This window comes from Anastrepha ludens, chromosome 5, assembly GCF_028408465.1.
Source record: "Anastrepha ludens isolate Willacy chromosome 5, idAnaLude1.1, whole genome shotgun sequence".
Lineage (NCBI taxonomy): Eukaryota > Metazoa > Arthropoda > Insecta > Diptera > Tephritidae > Anastrepha > Anastrepha ludens.
Genome location: NC_071501.1, coordinates 105,011,336 through 105,035,778, shown reverse-complemented (window position 1 = coordinate 105,035,778; position 24,443 = coordinate 105,011,336). Strand labels below are relative to the sequence as shown.

General features: G+C 37.3%; 1 protein-coding gene across 2 annotated transcripts in view; it reads left to right on the top strand.

Moving 5' to 3' along the window:
• The window catches only part of LOC128863515 (neural cell adhesion molecule 1), a 78,327-nt gene that overhangs the window by 24,988 nt on the left and 28,896 nt on the right, over positions 1-24,443 (top strand). For both annotated transcript variants that reach the window (XM_054102720.1, XM_054102721.1), the window contains one exon: positions 17,941-18,135. In XM_054102720.1, coding sequence (XP_053958695.1) covers positions 17,941-18,135 — 195 coding nt within the window. The remainder of the gene's footprint in view (positions 1-17,940; positions 18,136-24,443) is intronic.

Below are 24,443 nucleotides of genomic sequence, written 5' to 3'. Positions count from 1 at the left end.
CTCCGAACGGCAGATATTTTTTATGAGGAGCTTTTTCATGGCAGAAATACATTCGGATATTTGCCATTGCCTGTCGAGAAACGACCGCTATTAGAAAAATGTTTTTCTTAATTTTGGTGTTTCACCGAGATTCGAACCGACGTTCTCTCTCTGAATTCCGAATGGTACTCACGCACAAGCCCATTCGACTACGGCGGCTAGGAAGGGATAGGATATGAGAATTTTAAGGTATCGTTCGCATATGTAGCTGTGTGTGTGTCCTTTGTCATGGGTAGATCGCCAGTACATAAAGTGGATGGGACAGGTCCCAGAACTCTAGCTCGAGGGATTTCTGTTCAATTTCGTGAAGACTAGTAACTTCATTGTTGATTTTACAAGAAAGTCTTTATGATTTAAGCACCTTATAATAGCAGTGAGGACGATTCATTTTGAGCTGATACATCAATCAAACCAAATCATCTAAGAGACAGTTTCGCAGCTACTCACTCTTTTCTAGCGCTTCTCTATTGAAATTCTATAGGCAAACCTAAAATTTATTATCAAATGTCCAAGAATCTATTTTGAACTACGCGCTTAGCACTTATCGTAACAAAGATCAAAACGTAATTCTAAATCACACGTCTTTAGACCCAGTCTTAAACGAGGTGACATCACTATCTGTGCAACATCGAAGACAGGCCTCAAACAGATACTTACTTTACGCTGTCAACCTAAAAGTTTTCCCTTCGATTAGGGGTCCTGAAGATGCTTCTAGTTTTCAATTAGAGATCAATAGATTGCACTTATGATGTTGTCGGTCTCTCCTTTTTATCGATATCAATAAATGTTATCATGTCACGTTCTCCGAACTACGTAACGTAGTATGAACTTCATTGCACGATTATATCTGGCAATACCCTTCTGTCTGTTGAGGAGCTCAAAGTCTTTGATGCCTCTTTTTCATTCTGCAACCACATCAATTTTATCAGATCTAAATCATATGCTGCGTTGGGCTTTGTTCGTCGAAATAGTTCTAATTTTACAGATATCTACACTCTGGAGTTACTCTATACATCTATACACTTTTAATCGTCCAAAGCTTGAATATGCTGCATTCCTCTGGAGGCCTCATCGCCAATTTACTATTGATGGAATTGAGCGTATTCTAAAAGTCTCCTTTAAATATTTCCTTTCTTCCCTTAATTTCTCCACTCCCATTCCTCCGTAAAATTTTCGCCTACTTTTGATTAACGTTAAGTCCCTCGAAAGCAGAAGGATTATTCTTTTTCTGTATTTTGTGCATGATTTGGTAAGTGATGTAATTGATTGCCCGGTATTTCTGCTAGGTATCCGATTTCTTATTCATGTGAGAGCACTTCGTGTTAATTTTCCTTCTTATGTCAAGTCCCTTGGTATGAATTACGCAAGAAATGCCCCATTAGCGCGTTCACTAAATATTTCGTTACTATTTAAATGATTCATTGCGTAATAATTTGAACTTATATTTAAATAGCGATAAATCAAACGCCAAAGAACTTGAAATGTGGTTAAACTCATTCAAAATTCTAATCAAAGTTCTTTTCGAGGCATAAACAGTTCTAACCCGCCGTAGGGGGTATGTGAAAATGAATGCGTTCTAAGAGTAAAGGCGAGTCAACTGTCCCATTTATAATAACGAATACAAAGCATATTGAAAATATATTAGGCTGGGAAATAAGTTTCGTAGCATTTTCACCGAAGCCTTTTATTATTTATTATATTTGAACAAAAAACAATAATTGTATCAATAAGTTAATCAACTATATATTCGCCGTTGCTGTTTACAACCTCTTCCCACCTCACGACCAATTTGTTGATGCCGATCCGCCAAAAACGCCTGGTCTGGTGTCAAAGAAGTTGTTGAGCCAGTTTTAAGGGCCTCTTTGTTATCGGAGGTAACGCCCTTCATATAGTTTGACAGGGAGCGGAAAAGATGGTAATCGGTCGGTGCAAGGTCCGGAGAATACGGCTGATGTTGAACAACCTCCTATTCGAGCTCTTGGAGTGCGACTTTCACGACTTGTGCAACATGGGGCTTGGCGTTGTCGTGAAGGAATATACCTCATGGAAATAAGTATATGTGCACAAATTTTTTTTTCTGTATCTCTACTAAAATTAACGGTACATTTATTTTTTATTTATTTTTGGTATACACAATTGAGCCTACTGCAAGAATATTACTGTAAAATTCTTCTTCGTCACCATTCGCGGTACCGTTATCATAGTTTTGTGTGTCATCATAGCACACTTCATAGGAAATAAGTATATGTGCAATATGACATTAGTGGGTATTTGGCAGCGATCGCGATCACATTAAAATATTTTGGCAATTCTTTTTAATTTTTTTTTAATTATTAATCACGTAAGTAATTAATTAAAAGCGTGAGCAATTAGAAATTGTCATATTGTTGTTGAATTGAACTGTAGAATGCCACGTGGGACCCATTTGACCGCTGAAGAGCGTGGTTTGATCCTGGGAATGAGAGAAAGTGGCAAAACAATTGCAGAAATTTCTTCCCGCGTAGATCATCACATCAACACCATAGCAAACTTTTGCAAAAATGCATCCAGTTATGGTAAAAGCAAGCGCAGCGGCCGACCAACGTCTCTTAAAGAACGCTCCAAAAGGGAGATTTGGCGTCTTGCTGCCCAAAAAGAGATGTCCTGCAGCGAAATTTGCAGCCATCTGAACCTCAACGTTTCCAGGAGACGAGTCAACCAAATAATTTGCGAAAATAAGAATCTGTCATATGCTTTGCGAGAGCCTGTACCAAAGCTACTACCACGTCACCTTAAGGCCCGCTTGGCATTCGCGAAAAAATACAAATTTTGGACTCACGAGTTCCGAAATGTGGTTTTTTCCGACGAGAAAAAATTTAATTTAGACGGTCCAGATGGCTGCCACAAGTATTGGCAAGATAAAAGACTGCCCCGACAAACCCGTCACAAACGCAACTTCGGTGGAGGGTCGTTAATGGTATGGGCTGCCTTTGGATATGCCGGAAAGTCCCGAATATGCTTTATTCCGACAAGAAGCAACGCGGAAATGTACATACAGCTTCTTGACCAAGAGCTCATTGATTATTCGGAAACATTTTATCCTGACAAGTGGACTTTTCAGCAGGACAATGCTCCAATACATACTGCAAACTTGTCCAAAATGTTTTTTTCATCACAAAATATTGATGTTTTAGAGTGGCCAGCATTAAGTCCTGACCTTAATCCAATAGAGGACCTTTGGGGCATACTTTCTGCCAAGGTTTACAAAAATGGACGTCAGTTTGAGTCCATTGTGCACCTCAAGGATGCTGTGGTCGCTGAGTGGGCAAAAATTAGCAAATCCACGCTAGAAAAATTGGCCGACTCAATGCCCACTCGCTTAAACAAAGTTATTTCAGCCAAAGGCAACCATATTAATTATTAAATTAAAAAAAATAAGTTGAAATCATTGAACTTCGGCAAGAAATGCGACAAAATTGTGAAATGCACATATAATTATTTCCTATTAAACTTTTTCATTTTATTTTTTATTTTTGTAAGTTAAAAAAAAAATGAAGTTTTTGTTATTGTTTTTTAATTGTTTTGATTAGATTTATAAGTAAAAAATAAGTCAATAAATTTTATTTCATTTGAAATATATTTTTTTCACATAAATTGTCATGCACATATACTTATTTCCATGAGGTAGTTTGACCATGTCGATCAGGTATTTTCAGCCGAATAGTCTCATTCACACGGTGTAGCTAGGCAATGTAGAGCTCACTTTTGACCGTGAACATTTCCCTGTGCACCATGCCATCCCCGTTCCAACCAAATACATCTTTCCTTCATATTGATGTATAGGCCACATAATTTCTCATCTCCCGTGACGATTCGGTACAAAAAGCACTGTTTATGAACGCGTGTTGCTCGATGACGGGCGATATGCTGAGAAGCAATTTGAAGGTGACTTGTTTTGTTTTTTTCGTTGAGCTCGTGAGGCTCCTAGGCTCCTAGGCTCCCAATTTTTCGGTAAATCCTATTGAAGGAAGGTGATTGAGAATCGTTTTAAGATTGCAGCTCATTTTCTCTGCAGCTCCCCCCTGGGAATTCTATTTTTAAGCCTCAAAACTAATAAAAAATTAAATAACTTCAAAATACAATTAACATAGTTTCGTAGAGCAGAAAGAGTTCGATCGACTGAATACTTTTTACCAAACAGCAAACAAATCGTTGTATAATAAAAGAAAATGTAAAAACGTTATGAACTTATTCCCAAATCCAATACTTCTACTTTGTAACGATTTTAAATTTAGTAATGCATACCTTGAATTGTATGAAGAAATCGGATCAGTGAAGTTCAAAGGTTTGAGTGCAAAGCGAAGAAATTTCTTTTGAGTGTCTTCGAGGCTATTGATGTGGCACTGATGATATGGCCTCCAGCTTGGATTCTGTGAGTGAAGTAAATAGTGGCTTTAAAGTGTAGGGGTCCGTAAAATCGGAAGCAAAATGTCAAATGAAGGCAAGTGTAGGAATACAATTTGGTGAAGACCAAATTCAAATGACTAAGACTCTGAAAAGGAGAGTCAAAGATTACTCCCAAATCAGTAATTTCAGCAAGAGTATTTGGGCGCGAGTTCTTAATATTATATTTAGTTGAAGTAAATTCCTATTACCCCATGCCACAACGTTGTTGAGGTCTGAATGAAAATTGAATGAATCAGACAGGCTTTGTATAGTTTTAAAAATTCTTAAGTCATCTGCATATAAAAGAAACTCAGAGAAATGGAAACATTCAGATATGTCATTAATAAAAATTACAAAAAATAAAGGGCCCACAAAGGCTGCCGTGAGGGACACCGGAAGAGACAATAAAATTATAAAAGGATACATCATCGACAACTCAATCTCGTTGCTGGAAGTCCATAGCGATACCAAATAGAGTTCATTAATTCTGCTTCTTCTTGATTGGTGCGATAACCGCTTACGAGATTTTGAGTGAGCTAAACAAAGCCCGCCAGTCGTTTATATAAAGGATGGTTAAATTTCAAGGACCAATGTTGAATGTGAACCACACCTAAACGTCAACGACACCGTTGGACTTCTTTCTTTGGGGTTATTTGAAATAAAAGGTGTACACCGATAAGCCAGCAACAACTTAAGAGCTAAAAGATGAGATAATTCGGCACATTAACGGCATAGAACCTCAATTATGCCTCAGCGTCATCGAAAATTTGGACCATGGGATGGAGGTGTGCCGCTAAAGCCGCGGCGGCCATTTGGCCGATATTTTGTTCTATACGTAATTGAGCTATACCAATATTATCATAATAAAGAGAATTGACAATAATTTCTTTAAAAATTGTATTTTATTCAAAATCAACGGCTGCCCTTGAAACTTAACCACCCTTTACCTTAAATTTTCGAGCGCAAGACCACCGGGACCCCTTAAGTATCAATTGGATAGTTTATTAATTATTTGCAGTATTTGCTCTTAAAGAGAAAAATATACAAGAATTACAAAAATGTATCCCAAAAAACAAATAGTAAAAAAATGGAAAGTATCGAATTATTCCTTGTGCTATGCATGGCTAAAAAATTTTCCTTAATAATTTCTTTTTGCTTAAACATTTCAACTTTAGTTTTTTTTAATTTCAGGTTTTTATTAGATCATATTTGTAATCAGTTGCTTTGTTTCTCAAGTAAATTGTTGCAAGTAAAAAAGTTGCCCAGTAAGAATTTGAAGCTCCCCCTGAAAATTAAATTCCATATTCCTCTCTAAATTTCCCCTTCCAAATTTTTTGTGTATGAAAGCATCATAACCAAGGATGCTTGATACCAGGTTTGCTCGTTAGGTATGGTGCAAAAAAATTTTTTTTGGGGGAACTTTGGATTCTACACTATGAAAGCTAAAATTTGAAACACAAAACGAATGAAATTTGCTCAGCACCGAATAACGGTCTGCTAGGTAGTACACCTCTAAAAATCTGTTCTCCATGCATCATAACCTTAAAAATTATCACGTACATGAATAGAAGTTAAGTTAACTCGAACAGCTGACTTTTGTTTACATGTAAAATTTTCTAACAACAGAGAGCTATCAGAGCTGCCTGTATTTTTATGCAAACTACATATTTCTGAGTTGCATTTTTGGCATTTGTGATTTTCACATAATGAGAGTGTTTACTTGGTATATTCGGGAAAATATATAACACTCACTATATGTGTATTGTAATGGTATTGTGGATGACCGAAAATTATTCCAACACTCAGGTAATATTGTGTATTGCATTTAAGCCCAAGAAAGAGGATTTAAAGAATGTGAATGAGACAGGTGGGGGGAACTAATTACTCCTCGCCAAACTTCCTAGTTTTTTTAAGAATCTTAGTAGTTTGCCAAGGAAAAGAGAATGCAGTTCGTAAATTATCTGTACATCTGACCGAAAAATGTACGACCTACGTAAGTCTGGCGGAAGCTGGACTGCGGCCAATAAAGTATTTCTAATACTGCTAACACTGATAATAAGCCATTTTCTATTGAGCCAACAAAAATGAGATAACTCCGCCCTGAAAGTGAATTAATGCAAATCGATACAAAACAAACAAAAAAAAAACAAAAATGCATGGCAATTTGGACATTAAAATTGTAGTTCTACATAAACTACAGTTAAACCTCAATGGAAATAGGCTATATAAAATTGGTTCCTCAGAATAAATATTATGCGTGCATTTTAGCGAATATTTGACTTAGGTTACGAACGAAGCGTGGAGTCTTAACGCAATGAAAAAGATGCTATATTTAAGGCAATCTACAGTGACTCACAGCTTATTTGATGCAGCCAAAAAAAAAAACTCATTAAAATATAAAGTATATTTTATGGTATTTCTATAACAGAAAAAATTCTCATTTTTGTTATTGTTACATAACATGTTTTATTTAATAACTTGATTCTTCATAAGAAAGATATGGCAAATAAAAATAACTTATTTACAGTTTTGAGGTCACATCTTAAATGATGCACTAAATTAAAATTATTCAAAAAACATAAACACATTAATATTTCGATTTCATGATTACGGCTTATACTTAGTGGGGTATCCCTTTTGATTCAGAACAGCTTTTAATCGCGAATTCATAGATTCTACAAGTTTTGCTGTACAATCGGAACTCATTTTAACCTCTTCCTCCTGTTGTTCCCGTTTCAGATCAGAGGCATTAGAAATATTGTGGTTTCTTATTTTATTTTCCAGCACTGTGCTGGTGTCTGTACTACATGTGGGCAGTTTCAGATAAGCCAAGTTTTTACAATACCAGACGTTTGCTTGGAATCGTTGCCTTGGTAGAACCTAAACGAATCTCTAATGCCCATTTTATACGCACTTTGTACTAAATTATCTTTTAGTAGATCCAGATACATCTCTTTATTCATGTTTCCTTCGATAAATGTTAAATTTCCGACGCCTGAATAGGACATGCAACCCTTTACCATCACACTGCCTCCGCCGTGTTTAACTCTAGAGCGCAAATTACATGGTTGAAGCGCGGTGTTTGGTTTTCTCCATACGCAGGACTTCCCATCAAACCTGAAAAGGTTCAATTTGCTTTCATCCGCAAAAACAACGGACTTCCAGAACGAAATGTCGTTGTTTAAATGTTGTCTGCACAACTCTATTCTTTGTTTTCTATTACGAGCATTAATCAACGACTTATTTCGGGCAGTACTTCCATGAAAATTATCTTCGCGGAGAACTCTACGAACATTTTCAGGATTACACATCTTGCCGAAGTATTTTTCGACTTCGTTCGTTAATTTTGGAGCACTTAAATCGGGGGTTTCTTAAACTTTGCGAACAATCCACCTCTTATCTGCATCATTAAATATTTTATTTGGCGCAGATCTGCCTTTATCTTCTATCCTGTTCTCGTAACGAAATCTTTCTACAATGTGCTGAACAGTTTTGGAACTAATAGCAAAAATTTCTGCAATTTTTCGTTGACTTTTTCCCTCTTTATAATGACGAATAATGTCTTCCCTTTTTTCAAGTGAGGTCCGTTTTCCCACTTTAAAAAATTTTAATTTTTTTAACTTTTCTTTACAATTTTTTTTTGAGAATGACTTAAGACGCTAAGCTTAACAGAAAAAAATACATTTCACCGTTATTGCATTTTCAGAGAAAATATAAAATACACTTCATCATTTAAGCTGTGAGCATATTTTGATGAGAAAACTATTTACTTCCATACTTTTTCAGCAAGCTTTGTTTTTGTTATTGTTCTTTCTGCAGTGGTAAACAATATATACATATCTAATTACAAGTCGTATACATTTTTTTTATTAAATTTAATAAACATGGAGTCATTTTCTTTTTTCTAAAAAAGTATTACCTGCATCAAATAAGCTGTGAGTCACTGTATGTTTATTTTGCGTAATTTACCCCTTGTTTAGGCCGGCGGGCCAATTAGATGTCCTAAATTCAGTAGTTTTCGCGAAGCGTTGTAGGATGAGAAAAAAAACAATTAGCCAAATGAAGTTTTGGGGATAGTTTAATATATATTTGAACTAAAAAAAAAAAATTTGTACAATCTCCAACAATATATTGTAAGCCGAGTTATCAATAGATTCCCAGAGCGCCTTGCCACTGAAGTATCCAACTTCTGTACAAGATACAACTTGCAATTTTCATCTGAAAACAAAAAAAAAAAGATTATTAATTTTGATGTAATTATCTTCGATGTGAACTAAGTAAATTGGGAGAAAACGTAAAATTCGAATTTTAAAAAAAAGTGGGTTTTCAAGGAAAAAAAAACTCTTCAACTGGGTAAAAAAGTCGCTTAAAAAAAGTTTTTGGATGTTTTTTTTAGGTCACATAGAAGAGAAAACAATTAGTTTTTTTGCAATCGTGTACATAAATTAGGTAAAATCGTGAAAATGAAAAGCCGAGAAAACGCGCTTCAAAGTTACAACAATAAGCGCACGGTTGCTCGACGCCGCACTACGCTCGGCTCTGTAGCTCTGCAAATACTTGGAATTTAACTCTGAAATTTTGTGTCTCATGTTCTTGAATATCTAAGCTATTGATTTCAGGAAAAAAAAATCGATTTTTTTGACCTTTTAATTGGCCCGCCGGCCTTTATAAAACCATATGCTTTGTTGACACTCATGAAGAGAGAGTGCGATATATGAGAAAATAGCGTTATAAATCACAGTCAATTATCGATTGGGCGAGTCTTGCGAATCGGGCACTTTATGGGAAGAGCCTTGTTCTTTTGAGAAGAATATGCAGGAAAAGCAGACAGGCAGTGTACGGAGTCAATTTGCCATTCGTAGGCCAACTGAGTGAGGCTGGGCAAATGAAATCATAAGCCAACAGCACATCTTGTTGCATACTTATAGGCGAGGAGAAATATTAAGCACAGCTCTCTTTGTATGACTTTGCATTCCTGTCCAATAGACAAGCATGTATTTGCACAACTTCATATTTACATATTAACGTAATTATTAAATTAATTCATCTTTCGAATATTTGTTTAAAATATAAAATGCTTAAAATTAAAAAAAAAAATCCCTTTTAAATTAAAAAAAAAAAAAAAAATTTATTGCAATTGCTTGTCAGTAATATTATTTACATGCTAATTGCAATACTATAACGTCCCTGTGAATTGTATAAGAAGCGTTAATAAAAAATAAGTAAATATAAAAAATGAAAATAAATATATTAAAAAAATAAACTAAAATAAAAAGATTAAAAACAAAAATATAAAAAAATTAAGAAATCATAGGTAGACATCTTCGCACAAAACCACAGAAAAGATGCGAGGTAAAAAGTTTATTCAGCTTTTTAATTATCTAATAATTGAGCGGAACTTGCAAATTGCCCGACTTTCGACCGTTGCGACATTTTCCATGTATAAGTAAATACGGCTACAACACAGTGCATTCAGCTGCAAGTCAAATGTTTCTGTCAGAACGGACGCTTCGTATTCATTCTGACGGAGCTATTCAAAGTGATTCTTCCGGTTGAGATTACATCCAGAAAATGACGCAATGCGCAGTTGGAATTGTGCAAACATTAACTGCTGCAGACAAATTGTAGCAACCTATTTAAAATCGAAATGCAGTAAATATATAAATATAACGGGTGTTTTGTTTCGACTACTTTATGTTGTAAGGTCACTGTTTTGTGTGGTTTGCGTAGCTGCAGATGTGTAGTTTATTTATTTATTTCAGTTTATGCACATAATTCATGCAGACTAGTAGAGGAACAGTTTAACGCTGCTAGTACAAATATTTGCATTGCAAAGTGGTTTGAAGAAGATTTAAAAAAGCTGGTTTTGTCACGGAGAAATCATTGACGATTCTTTAAGTTCTCGCCAGAGAAGCATTTCCAGCAAATCGTGTTTTGTATTTTGCTAAGTAAAATGGATAAGGCGCCCGAAGATTGCGCTTGGGAATATTGAAAATTATTCTATTCAAAAGACAAGGGCATTCTTACACACTAACTACACTGACGCCTTGAGTAACATTAACTCTCAAGGTTAAATTAGAGGTGTCATACCATAACGCCATAACCATAACCGCGCCCTTAACCATCATGATGTTTACTGCCATCTACTACTGGTGCCAAATCCGTAAACTGCTGATATTTACATACGCAGTCATTTTGTTGTTGTTTATTTCGAAAGTGCAAAAACTAAAGAAAATACTTCAACATGCGTCTCAGACCCTATGATCAAGAAGTACCGGGAATGTTTAATTTAAACGAACCGCGCATGTGGGAACCGGTCCATATTTTTTTCTTATGTTGGTAGGACTGTAAGACACACATCTGTCACTTTTTAGCAATAAATTCAATTCAATTTGCATGATGATATCGCGCCACCGCACCGAGCACAATTGTGCTGACGTATTTGACCAAACACCAAGTAAATACCATCGTGCAAGCACCAGATATAGCCCCATGCGACTTCTTTTTGTTCCCCAAGTTCCAAGTTACCACTTCGAGGAAGGAGTTTTCAGCCGATAGAGGAGATCAAAGAGAATGCGACGAAGGAGCTGAAGGACATGCCCTTCATCGGCCTAGCAGGGGTGCATGGAGGCACCTGGCACATGACTGTTGTTTCAGATGGATCATATTTTGAAGGAGATAAAATAAATTTGCCTGAAATATAACTCTGTTTTGTTTTCATTAAACATTCCCGGTACTTTCTGATCATAGGGTATGCCGAAGGGAAGAAATTAAAGTGGAACAGTCGATGGCATGCCCATGCCACTAAAATGGATTGATTGATTTGTCATACAAACACGGGCATCTTCGCACCAATTAATTTCTAAAAAATGTTGAAAATAAATAAAAACCCTGAATATGAAAAGAAGCGGAGTTGAAAATTGCAAATTAAAACTCACCGAAGTAAAGCGAAAGCGAAAAATAAAATCACCATTAAGCTCAGGGTGAGCTTTAGCTTCGTCCACAATCGTCTTCCAATCTGCACGGTTCATAGCAATAGACTTCCAGCTACTCACACGTAGATTTTACAGGTCGACTATGACTCGGTTAAGCCAGGTTAAACTTGGACATTCTCGGGCCAGGGTCGTTAATGAGCTTGTTTTTAATCAAGATTTTTGCTGTGTGCCCTAACCATCAAAGCCTTTTGGATTTAATGTGTTTAACGACACCTTCTCCCCGGCATAAGTTCAGCAACTCAGCAATAAAATAAAATTACCATAAATGCAATAAATCGGTAATTAGCTGTTTAAGGTTATAGAGAAAACTTCAAAATTTCATTGATATCTATCAAGGCGAATCTATTAAAGCTGATAGCAGTAGACCGGCTGATTCGCTTTTTCCCTTTAGCCGTGTATATTCGGATGCCAGCATAAAATGAAATGACGAAAAGTCGTTCCATTCGCACTATCGTCGTATGTGTCTAGCTTCAAATGAATGTCGGCTATTGAACGAAGTTCCTCCTTTTCTCTTTATTTTCTATTTTCTTCTGTCACCACATTCCAATCTACTACACGTTGTTGTTGGTCTAGTGAGAACATCTTAAATGAATGCGCCTTGATATCTATGTGTACGGTTATGGTTATGGCATTCTGGTATGAAACAGCTGATTTGGATGGCTATAAAAATGACACCGTTAATTTCAACTTTACGCTCTAGCGTTTCAAGATTTACAAGGTTTGCTCTTTAGGTAGGTAGGTAGGTAAGTATAGCGGTCGTCGGTTGACACACCTAGACCTGCTGTAGGTCCATTGTGATACCACCAGGGATGTCCCCTCTCCTCCCTCTACATTGTCCTCATTGAACCAACCTGTGGCTTTAATATATCTAACAAGGCTGGTTATTTTTATACTGTTGGCTACTTCTGCCAAGTTATTCAGGGAACTGTTTCCTAAAATATTGAACCTTCTTCTATCCAGAGCCATGCACCCGCATAGAAAGTGTTCTATAGTCTCTTCTTCTTCAATGTCGTTACAGCTGCTGTAATAGTCGTTATAGGGTGATCCCAGTTTACTGGGATGCCTGCCAATCAGACAATGACCTGTTAGGACCCCGAGAAGATTTCTCATGTTCTTCCTGTTTTAACAGTCGGTTTGCGCGGCCGATGTTCCATTCCGACCACGTCATTCTACTAGTTGCACAGGTCAGGGACTGAGACCATAGCCTGTTGGCAGCCCTGATAGTGTGTTTATCTATGAGCATTTTACAAGTTTCTAAAGGTATAGGTATGTATGTTCGCTTTGTCTGGTTGGATCGGTATTGTGGTACCCAATCTCGCTATTTCATCTGCTTTGCTGTTGCCTTCTATGTCTCTATGAGCCGGCACCCAGAACAAGTTTATTACAAAATATTGTGATAGTTCTGTCAGAATGTCGAAACATTCTTTTTTCGTATTCGAGTTAATATTAGGCGATTTTAAAGCTTTCAGGCCCGATTGGCTATTTGAATATATGTTTATATCTCTTGTGGTGAGGACACTTTTATTTAGGGTTAGCAGGCCTTCCCTGATAGCCAGAATTTCAGCTTGAAATACATACAGTGAGATGTTGGCATTCATTCCTTCAGAATGAAGACCTCCGCCTACATGATCATTTAGCCTGGAACTATCAGTATAGATGCTGATTCCGCTTCTATTGTCTATTACCCCACTGTCCCATACTTCTCTCGTTGAGAAAGTTGTGGTAAAGGTTGTGTTTAAATGCAACTCTACTGAGTTACAAAAGTCTGTCGTTTGATGTATGTAGGAAGGGATATTCGACTAGTATTCTTGCGTGACCCCTTCTGTTAGTGGCTAAGTTAGAAGATTCTCTTAACCTAAGTGCCGATTTCGCCGTCAGCTGTTTGATGTAGGCCTCAATCGGTAATAAGTGCAGCATGACAGTCACCACTGTTGTGGGCCTAATCTTTAGTGCCCCGCCCATGCAGAGACTAGCACCCCTTTGGTTGCTCCGATTTTTTCTCGAATGTAAAGATGCCATGCATGAAAGATTCTGTAACTGAAAATGTATATATAGCCTCTTCTGTTGCACGTCATTTAAAATCAGCATGGAATATGCAAATAAAAGACATTCTGGTCCTTTCCATGATATGAATAAATTTACTGGAAAAGAAATACCTCTGGATCTTAGCTTCATAAAATGATATCTGCTTTCAATATTTGACGTTGGTGATTCCAAATTCATATATTTTGCTAACTGACAACTTTTGCATCAGCTCACTTAATTACCTACTGGGTTGCTTTTAGGTAGCAGTTCTGTCGTGTTGAACACCACAGCCGCCGTTTCATTTTTGCCGACCGCTGATTTACGGCTTTCCAAAGATTGTAAATCTTTCAGCTTGCGAGATGTCTGAGAAGAAATAAGACCCTCAAATTTCAGCGACCGTAGAGCAGATGTAAGCAAAATATTTTGTATACTTTCTATTCTGTTTATTGAAAGTTGGAACATTCAAACTAATTCGGCATATTCGAGATGAGAACGCCCAAAACTTGTAAACAAAGTTTTCAGATTGCTTTACCCCTTCTCTGAAGTTCGAGCCAATGTACCTACTACTGTAAAGATTCATAATCTTTTAACCATCCGTTGGGCACCGGAACTGGACAAACTGGCTTTTTCGACTTTGGGCGGGAATTTATTTATTTCATATTTCTATTAAAGCTAACGACTTGAGCTTCGAGGTAGTTTACTAAACTTTAATGTTCTATCGATTTCTGAAAATAACCTTTTAAAAAGGATCCCAACCGAAGGTTTTAAAAAAGGTGTCCAATAGAGGGGCATTAATTCTTTGTATTTTATTAAAAGAAAAAAAACAATTCCTCAACTGTAAACACACACATTTGCAAGTTGCAAGAAATCATAAAACGCTCTTACGTCCAGGCGTGATGTGCTTTTAGTATTGAAAGAGAAGCAAAACATTTTCACTATAAAAAGTAGGTAAGCGGCTTTAACTGCTAGAATAAAAATCGAAAGTATGTCGTAAATTTACAATGTTATGAAAAAGCAAAATATACGAAGTTTAGTTTTTTACAGTAGTATCTTCATGCTGACACATAAAATGCCACATATAAATATACGCCATATAAACTTGCTCAGACATTTTATTTTACTCAAAAGCCAGATTTTCAGAAATTCCTTCCTGAGTCAACTCCAATTCCAATTCCTCCGATTCCCGTTGAGTTTGCCGTTTACACTGACGTTAAGGTAGTTTAACTTCGAGAAGGTTGTGAGCTCCACACTGTTTGAGCTGGGAGGCTTGAGAGAGAATATTTTTTCGAAAACAGTACGATTTCGGTTTGGCAGGGTTAGCATGAAATTTGCTCATCCTACTCCTCATATTCATGTTTTATTCAGCTCGTTAAATTGTACGGTGTACAGAATACAGAAGGTGGCGCCTTCCAAAAAAAGGGAACTTAATTTTTCGAAATTTTAACAAACGGATGATGTCAGCAGTGCAAGTAAACAAACAAAAGGAAGGGAAGTTACTTTACTGATTTTAAAGTTCGACAATTTAAATTGAACAAACTAATAAATTTTAAGTGCCGCGTGCTAAATTGTGAAAGTATGAACAGCAAAAGTACCGCCTACATTTTTCGCTTTTCTTCCGATTACGCCGTGGCAAGAAAGATTGCAATACTTTCCTCTACTTTTCTTTTTTCTTTTTGTTTATTTGTTCTCAGCTCTGACGTCACGGCGAATTGGGAAGGCGCAATCTTGTATTCTATCTAAGGTGGTATCAGTAAATCAGCTGATTTGTTTTTTTTTTTCATTCGCCGGGTTCATCCAGACGCCAGCATAAAATGAAATGACGGCAATGACATTCACACCATTGCTTCTAGCTCCAACTTCATGTCGTGATATTACAATGTACAAAACATTGTTGTTGGTCTAGTGCCACCAGCTTTAATGAATGCACCTTGATTCTATCATTATTGGTTAAATTCAATGGCAAAAGGGATAAAACGTTTGCCTGGGATATAGCACAACTCATCCTATGTATAATTATGAATGCATCCCCATTGGCGGCAACGTTTTGTATTTGCAAGAAAGTTGACGGGCTCAGAAAAAGTGATGCGATACGAAGTTTTAATCGAACACACTGGTCCTTGCAAACATCGAAAATCGTATGAATAATCCCGACCAACCCATTTGGCTACGGCGGCCGCCATTTATATTTTACTGTAGGTAAAAATCCAGTATGTCAACAGTACTCAAAAAACTCTTATACATGCTTTGTTAGCCTTCCACCGAATCCATAAATGAATATAACGAACAAAGCAAAAAAATCATGTTTTCCAGAAACCAAAATATTTTCAGCGGTTATTTTTGCTTCCGTAGGTAGCTGAATGTATGCCAAAACCAATGAAAAAGGTAAGAAATTAAAAATGCATTGTAAATGCTGCGCGTTTGCCACATATTACCATGCAAATGCATGTATATACTTAGAGGTCTGGTTAGACCCGGTGCCCAATCCAATTTTTTAAAAAATATGTATAAAGAAGGGTTAACATAGTTATGTATTGCTAAGTATCCTTGTCCAAATTGTGGTACCATTCGGCAGTAAGCAGACACTTTCTCACCTGCTATCCAAAAGCTGCACCCGGTGGTTGATAAGTAATCAATGGATTAGTGTTGCTTCCATTTTCATTGCATTAGTTTACTTGGTAACCACAGAAGCTAATTGAGTAGCCCAAGAACTACTTGTTCGGGCTTGCCCTATATATTCTTTGACCTGCATGACTTTTGTTCAATCAAAGCTGGCCATCTGGGCCCTCAAAGAAATGGTTGCTCAAAAATTTGTAACGAAGAAAGTGCGGGTCGTTCTTTCTCCTGTATTGATCCTACTTCTTTCTCGTATCTGTAGCTTTCACATAAGTTGACCCCATATACACATTACTACTTCTTTGAAAAACCTTGTTTTTGAGAACTTTAGTAAGTGTCGTCTTCTTCCTTCATCTGCATCTCCTTCCTTCAGTGCGAATGCGATCCTAGGCATAGGTAAGCTCTTATTCAATTTGTGAATATAACACCTGTCTCAAATCCGTGCTTCTCATTTCCTACCACGCAGATTGATGCTGTGTTTTCGAAGAGCTTGTAAAATCTTCGACATCCTAGAACAAATTTCGAGTTAGACGTTATCGACTCAAGGGTCTTGATTGCAGTTTGACTATTTGTTTGACAAAGAGTCCGAGTCTTGAGGGAGTGAGGTACCATGTAAATTGCACAGTCTGGAAATCTGTACCTTATTCTCAATGAGAATAGATAGACGACAGCTCCTAATCCAAAATCTATTTTTAACAAGTCTGTATGAATTGGAATCTCTTCAGCGAGTAGAATGACGTAAGATTACTTGTCATATCTGTCAGAGAGAGAACGTAAAAGTTATGACAAAAGCCGAACCATTGTGGCCCTGCGTATATAAGTATGTTCTGTGTAAGATAGGGGCATCCCCATTATCCGCAGCACGCTAGACTCCCTACGCCTGAGCATTTGAAATGTATGTACAATTTCAACAAGTTTCTATAGCATCACCTGAGGCGCCGAGCGAACTTCCGCCGCTACACAGAGACGTACCAATCGTTGCAGCTTTTGCAATTTGAGCAGATAATCTCATTTCTTCTTGATTGGTCCTATAACCCCGTAAGCAATTTTGGCCGTGCTAACCGGCGCTAGTTGGACACACCAAGTGAAGCCAAGTCTTTCTCTACCTAATCTTTCCAACGCAGAGGAGATCTTCCTCTTTCTCTGCTACCACCAGCTGGTAACGCATCGAATACTTTGAGAACCGGAGCGTTTGCATCTATTCGGACGACATGACCCAGGTAACGTAGCCGCTGGATCTTTATTGGCTGCGCTTTTAAGTGGCGGGTCCCAAACCCAGCGCACAACCAGCTATCCTGGGGTGCTTCGTCTTCTCACGTTGGCTCACTTCCGAACAGGTGTTCGGAAGCTACCCAGAGGATACTTGGGCTATTCCCGGAAGATGTGAGCTGCTTGAACCATATGTAGAAGAATCGTCGTGCCCACTCCCAAGTGAATGGCGATCAGTAACTTTCCCTACTTGCGTGGACTTCTAGATATGGATCCTCCTATAATTTCATTTAGTTGCGACAATTTTGCCAATCCCCATAACAACTAAAGCACAGTAAAAGTGAGTGCATCCGCTCCTGGGTGTGAACGCAACGCTCTGTGAATATTTTTTACTGACAAATGAAGACCATTTTTTAAAAGCAGCTTGGCCATTATTAAATATGTGGTAATACTAAATAAAAGTATGGTATGACATAGCAAATTAACTGTTCAAATTCAAAGAATTTTCATCTTCATTTGTTATGCGTGTTTTCTGTTTTAAATTTTTTGATTACACTTTTGCTCATTTTCCTTAATTTGACTGGAATTGTGTGTACAAAAAGAAATTATATATTTGCTCTCTTTCTTCTTGCAGTTGCTGTACTTGGCCAATTGGATGGCAGCTGGCTAACCTTGGCACCCTCAACGCCATCTATCACACATTTTGTAAATGATTCCTTCATTATATTCTGTAAAACAGTACAAAAAGATGTGAGTGCGAAATGGAAGGATCCAAAAGGGGTGCCAAGGGAAAATACAAAGGGTCGTGTGCATATCGAAAAGAAAACGGGTGGGTAAAATAGTATTTTATGGTTTTTATGTTCTTATTTTTGCGTTACAACTGAAGCTGAATCATTGATGAGTCACCGGGCGCCTACAATACCAGACCCTTCCATTTTCCCTGCCAGTTAGTTAGAAATTTTTTAATCTACCTTACAGCGTTTTTAATTGTGTATAATTATATGTGGGTTTCCATGCAACTTGGTGTCAACATGTGTAATCAATTAAAAACAAAAATTAAATAAGTAAATAAGTAAAAAAAAAAAAATTAAAAAATCTGACCAACAAATTACGTGCCATGTCAACTATCCACGGCAACTCGTCATGTCACATCCCACATCCCACTTCTCTCATCCAACTTAATCCGCTATTATCTCTGACACTACTCCAACTCCGAGTTACGAGCCCTATTAGCTCTCTTCCGCTGCTGCTGTGACTGTTTCTGTTCTTTGCTACTGACAGCCTTCGAATTATGCAAAAGAACCAACGCCTTTTCAACTACGGCATCATCACACAGTCAGAGCTGCTTTAAAAGGCTGAAAACAGCGCTGCATACCAGACTTTGAGAAGGAGGGGTTGTAGATTTTATAATATGAAAATTTCCTTTTTTTATTTTATTCATACATTACATAACAATAAAATTATTAAATAAACTAAACTAACGCAGCGCTAGCTTCGTGAAAATGGAAAACATTTAATTATTTTAGCTTTTATAGTTTTATTCTATAGAAAACAATTTTATTTATCTGCCTTTGATCTATTTTTACCAATTTTTTTGTTCACGCAGAGTTCTCAAAAAATGCACAAATTTCACAATTTTCTTTAATAATTCCCCACTTTTTTACCTGTCTCAAATATTTACTGAAATAAATAGTTTTTTCAACTTTAAAGTAAAGAAAAAGTGCATGTAAGATAATAAATAAATAAAAATGTCATGCATCCGATTATTGCTGATTTTACGGACCGTCGATTCAAATTATACAATTTTTTCGGTGTTTAGCTCTTTTTCTACAGGGTCCGATTTAAAAGATTCACCAGTCTAGAGGCGCTGAAAAAAGCCATTGTCCGCGAGTGGGCCAAAATAACTCCAAGTCACATTCGGGCAGCTTGCGATTCGTTTCTGGACCGTCTCAAAGCCCCAGTCAAGGCAAAAGGTGGTCATATCGAGCAAAAGTAAATTGATGCTTAATTTTGTATTATTTTCACACATTTTTTACTTTGAATTTAAAAAGAATAATTATCCAAACTAAATTCATGCCCTTTTTAATTGGTTACACTTCGAGTGTCGGACCCTGTATTTAAAGCTTTACGTAAATATAAATCACATTTTCATAAATGTTTTCCAACTATTCGCCTTCAAAGTACTCCCCATCAATGTACGTATACCAGCGCTTAATCCAGCTCTCCAAACATTTCTAGTGCTCTATTTTCGGCGGCCGCCGTAGCCGAATGGGTTGGTGCGTGATTACCATTCGGAATTCACAGAGAGGTCGTTGGTTCGAATCTCGGTGAAAGCAAAATTAATCAAAACATTTTTCTAATAGCGGTTGCCCCTCGGCAGGCAATGGCAAACCTCCGAGTGTATTTCTGCCATGAAAAAGCTCCTCATAAAAATATCTGCCGTTCGGAGTCGGCTTGAAACTGTAGGCCCCTCCATTTGTGGAACAACATCAAGACGCACACCACAAATAGGAGGAGGAGCTCGGCCAAATACCTAACAGAAGTGTACGCGCCAATTATTTATTTTTATTTTATTTTCGGTAGAGCCATCAAAGCCGTTCCCATTACTTTCTTTCGGTTGTTAAAACGCGTTCGCCGGATTGATTCTTTGACTCGATCAAACAGAAAAGAATCACAGGGAGCCATATCAGGTAAATTTGATGACTGTTGGATTGTACTCGTCTCGTTCTTGGTCAAAAATTCACGGATACTGATGCCACTATGCGATTGAGCGTTATCACGGTGCAAAATTGTTTTCCCGCATATCCTTCCGTTTTTGCCGATTTGCTTTACTTAAACGTCTCATTAAGGCCCAAATAATAGTCCTCTCTGACCTACTGGCAAAAAATCGTGGTGTGCAATACCGTCCATGTATACACAGATGGCTCAAAGCTCGAAGACAGGGTGGGCAGATGGGGCATCTGGGGATCTCCTTCAGTTTTCGGCTTCCCCACTACTGTAGTGTCTTTCAAGCTGAACTGATGGCAAAAATGAAAGCCGTGACACTGGACAACCTCCAAGATAGCCATGAAATGCCGCGCATCTCTTATCGAGATGGCTGAGTCATTTCACCTAATGATAACATTGAGGGGAACTGCAGAGCCGATGAACTAGCGCAAATCGGTACCAAATTTACTGATAAGTACAAACATGTAAACTACGTATCCGCGAGGAAATTGTAAGAGTAGCGAATGAAAGATGGCGTAATGAAGCCACTTGCAAAAACGCCCACAGTTGTGGCCGACTCTCAATGCTAAATGCACGGAACTTCTACTAAGAAGAGATAAACACAGTCTTAACACACTGATTTCAGTTATCACGGGGCTCTGCCTAATCGGTGTGCAAACACATTATTTCTGCAGAAGTTGCCTAGTCGAGAAAGAGGTAGAAACGATTGTGCACCTTCTGTGTCACCGACCTGCTCTATCCAGATGTAGACGCGCCATTTTGGGCACCTTCTGTGTCACTGACCTGCTCTGTCCAGATATAGACTCGCCATTTTGGATGGACAATCCTTTAATGAATTGGAAGATCTCGGCTCTGTCGAAATTAAGGATCTTACAAAATTTTTGAAAAGTACACATTGGTTTTGGGAGGGATAAGGGCTAGTTCCCCATGCGGCATCACAATGGGCTATGAGCCTGAGTGTGGACAACCGCTTCAACCTAACCTAACCTAATACCGTTCTGATCCGTAACGCTTTCTTTTTTTACTGAAAACTACGTGGTTATTTTGGTCTTGGTTCATGTAGAGCTCCCCACCCACTCGTTAATTGCCTGGCTCTCGTTAGCTTGCGTGCAGTTCTCATAAACATACGTCTCGTCTCCACAATTGATACGTTTGATGAATGTCGGGACGGATGCAGCATTGCAAATCATGACTTTGATGATATTTACGCGTTTTTGCATGAAATTCAGTTCCAACTTGGGATCACCTTTGCAGCAACATGGCACAAACCTAAAATCATTGATTACAATGTCCTGAAAGGATCCATAAGCAATGTTCAAGTCTTCTGCTAGCTCGTTGATGGTTCATTTGCGGTTATTGATTAACTTTTCTTTCACTTTATTGATGTTTTCATCAGTTTTAAGTTCGCCCTCCTCGATCTCTACTGGCTGCCCGAAGCCACGCAGAGAGCATTTTGGGCCATAGGGATACCAGGTCAGAGTGCTGATGTGTAGATTTACTCAAGACGGCGTAACTTTTACAAATGTCAATTCCGGTGGTATTTTTTGTAATCTATACTATAAAGGTGAATGTACGTTGTCCGCGCATCACTACGAAACGACAACACCAAATGACGTAAAAATTTTTATATATTCATATTTTCACCCAATGATGGTTATAGTCATGTTTTTATGATTGAACTCCCTTCCCACAGCCCCCAGGCCGCGCCAGCACTCTCATTCGTCATTAATAATCGAATACTTGCTTAAATTTAATCTAAAAAATCTTAGTTTTTCCTATTTCCCACTATTTATAGCACACTCTAGACTTCATAATCCGCATAAGCTGTTGAACTATGACCCAAATGCAAAGTTCAAAAGCGATTTGAGATAGAAAATTAATAAAAATAATTTTGCTTGATATTTTTCTGATTGGTTGTTTTGATTTTATTCAACGAGGCATAGCAACGGATGCCGGGTATTGTAATATTATGGTTATTAATAAAAAATTATTTTCTATGAAATTATTGTTTGTAATTCTTTTATATACATATCCTAAGTCCCTCAAAACTACTCCTACGTGAGCGGGGCCGCGGGTTAAAGCTAGTAAAAAATAAAATAAAAATTTTTCAAGCATGTGTCTCTATTTAAATATACATAGTAAACAAAGGTCAGCCAATGAAATTGCTTTAATAGTACAAGCAAACTTCAGCCCGGTTAATAGTTACGTATTGAAGCTAGCAGCTTTGTAGTTTTTTATGACTCATCATAATTTATCGGGGAGGTTGGATGTCAGAGTCATTGCCAATGATGACATCAATGCCTAAGCGCCAGATGAATATTTGTATCTGCAGAGGAAATTTATCATCTAAATTTGTGCAAGTCATTGTACACCCAAAAGCCGTCAAAAACATATGGCACTACATGTTTGTACATATTGCTTTAATAATAATCTAAGTATTTAACGATTTGCCATTGATTTTCCTCCCGATGGCTACGCCACTGTCTTATGGCGTTGATAGTTATGCTGACATTGCAATAAACAAAGGCAAGAAAAGTGCCAGTCAACCAAGCGACCGACCAACCAACGAACCGCATTAACAACTGTTATACAAATGCAAATTTTCCAAGAGAAAATAAACCAAAAAGAATTATCCTTTCATAAATCTCGCTTATACATGTATATATACGTATGTGTGTATATGTACAGTGTTGTGCACAACTTAAGCAACTCGAACTTATAATTTATAAGCAACTTCGTTATGAATTTTCGTATTAAATAGATATTAAATTCTTCTTTTTGTCAATTTAAGAGGCAGTGGTCCAAACTATTTTATATGATATTAAATTATGATGGGCAAGCAACTGGAAAGAAAATAATAAAATTCCAAAAGTTAAGTCTGGTCAAACTGGAATTTTATTTTCACATTTGTTGAATGAGAGTTTCAACAAAGTTTGACATTAGCGGAAACGTATTCAAAATCTTATTTACCTAAATCAAATTGCAAGAGAAGTTATTTCAACGCAGAACTAACATTTCAGTGTAATTGAATTATTATATTAAATGAAGCAGTTAAGTTCGTATATATTTTTACTGTAAGGACAGTAGTGGAAATCAACTTAGTGACACCAATCACATTCTGAACAAATGTGTAGAGTACCTACTTTGATGAGCATCTCATTGGAAGCAGCGAATCTGAAGATGTAATTGAATTCTCGATTCCAGAACGCGATCCAGACTTAGAAGAATTAAATTTTGATGAATTTGAAAGAGCTATAATCCGCCTTATAAGTCACAAGATTCTAGAGGTTAGACAAATCACCTCCAGGTATTTACAAACATACAGTGACTCACAGCTTATTTGATGCAGGTAATACTTTTTTAGAAAAAAGAAAATGATTCGATGTTTTTTAAATTTAATAAAAAAAATTTATGCGACTTGTAATGAGATATGTATGTACTGTTTACCACTGCAGAAAGAACAATAACGAAAACAAAGCTTGCTGAAAAAGTATGGAAGTAAATAGTTTTCTGATCAAAATATGCTCACAGCTTAAATGATGCAGTGTATTTTATATTTTCTCTGAAAATGCAAGAACTGTGAGATGTATTTTTTACTGTTTAGCTTAGCGTTTTAAGTCATTCTCAAAAAAATTTTGTAAAGAAAAGTTGAAAAAATTTAAATTTTTTAAAATGGGAAAACGGACCTCACTTGAAAAAAGGGAAGACGTTACTCGTCATTATAAAGAGGGCAAAGGTCAACGAAGAATTGCAGAAATTTTTGCTATTAGTTCCAAAACGGTTCAGCACATTGTAGAAAGATTTCGTTACGAGAACAGGATAGAAGATAAAGGCAGATCTGCGCCAAATAAAATATTTAATGATGCAGATAAGAGGTGGATTGCTCGCAAAGTTAAAGAAAACCACGATTTAAGCGCTCCAAAATTAACGAACGAAGTCGTAAAATACTTAGGCAAGATCTGTAGCCCTGAAACAGTTCGTAGAGTTCTGCGCGAAGAAAATTTTCATGGAAGGACTGCCCGAAATAAGCCGTTGATTAATGCTAGAAAACAAAGAATAGAGTTTTGCAGACAAATTTGAACACAGACATTTCGTTCTGAAAGTCCGTTGTTTTTGCGGATGAAAGCAAATTTCACCTTTTCAGGTCTGATGGGAAGTCCTGCGTATGGAGAAAACCAAACATCGCGCTTCAACCATGTAATTTGCGCTCTACAGTTAAACTCGGCGGGGGCAGTGTGATCGTAAGGGGTTGCATGACCTATTCAGGCGTCGGAAATTTAACATTTATCGAAGGAAACATGAATAAGGAGCTGCATCTGGATATGCTAAAAGATAATTTAGTACAAAGTGCGTATAAAATGGGCATTAGAGATTCGTTTAGGTTCTACCAAGGCACCGATCCCAAGTATA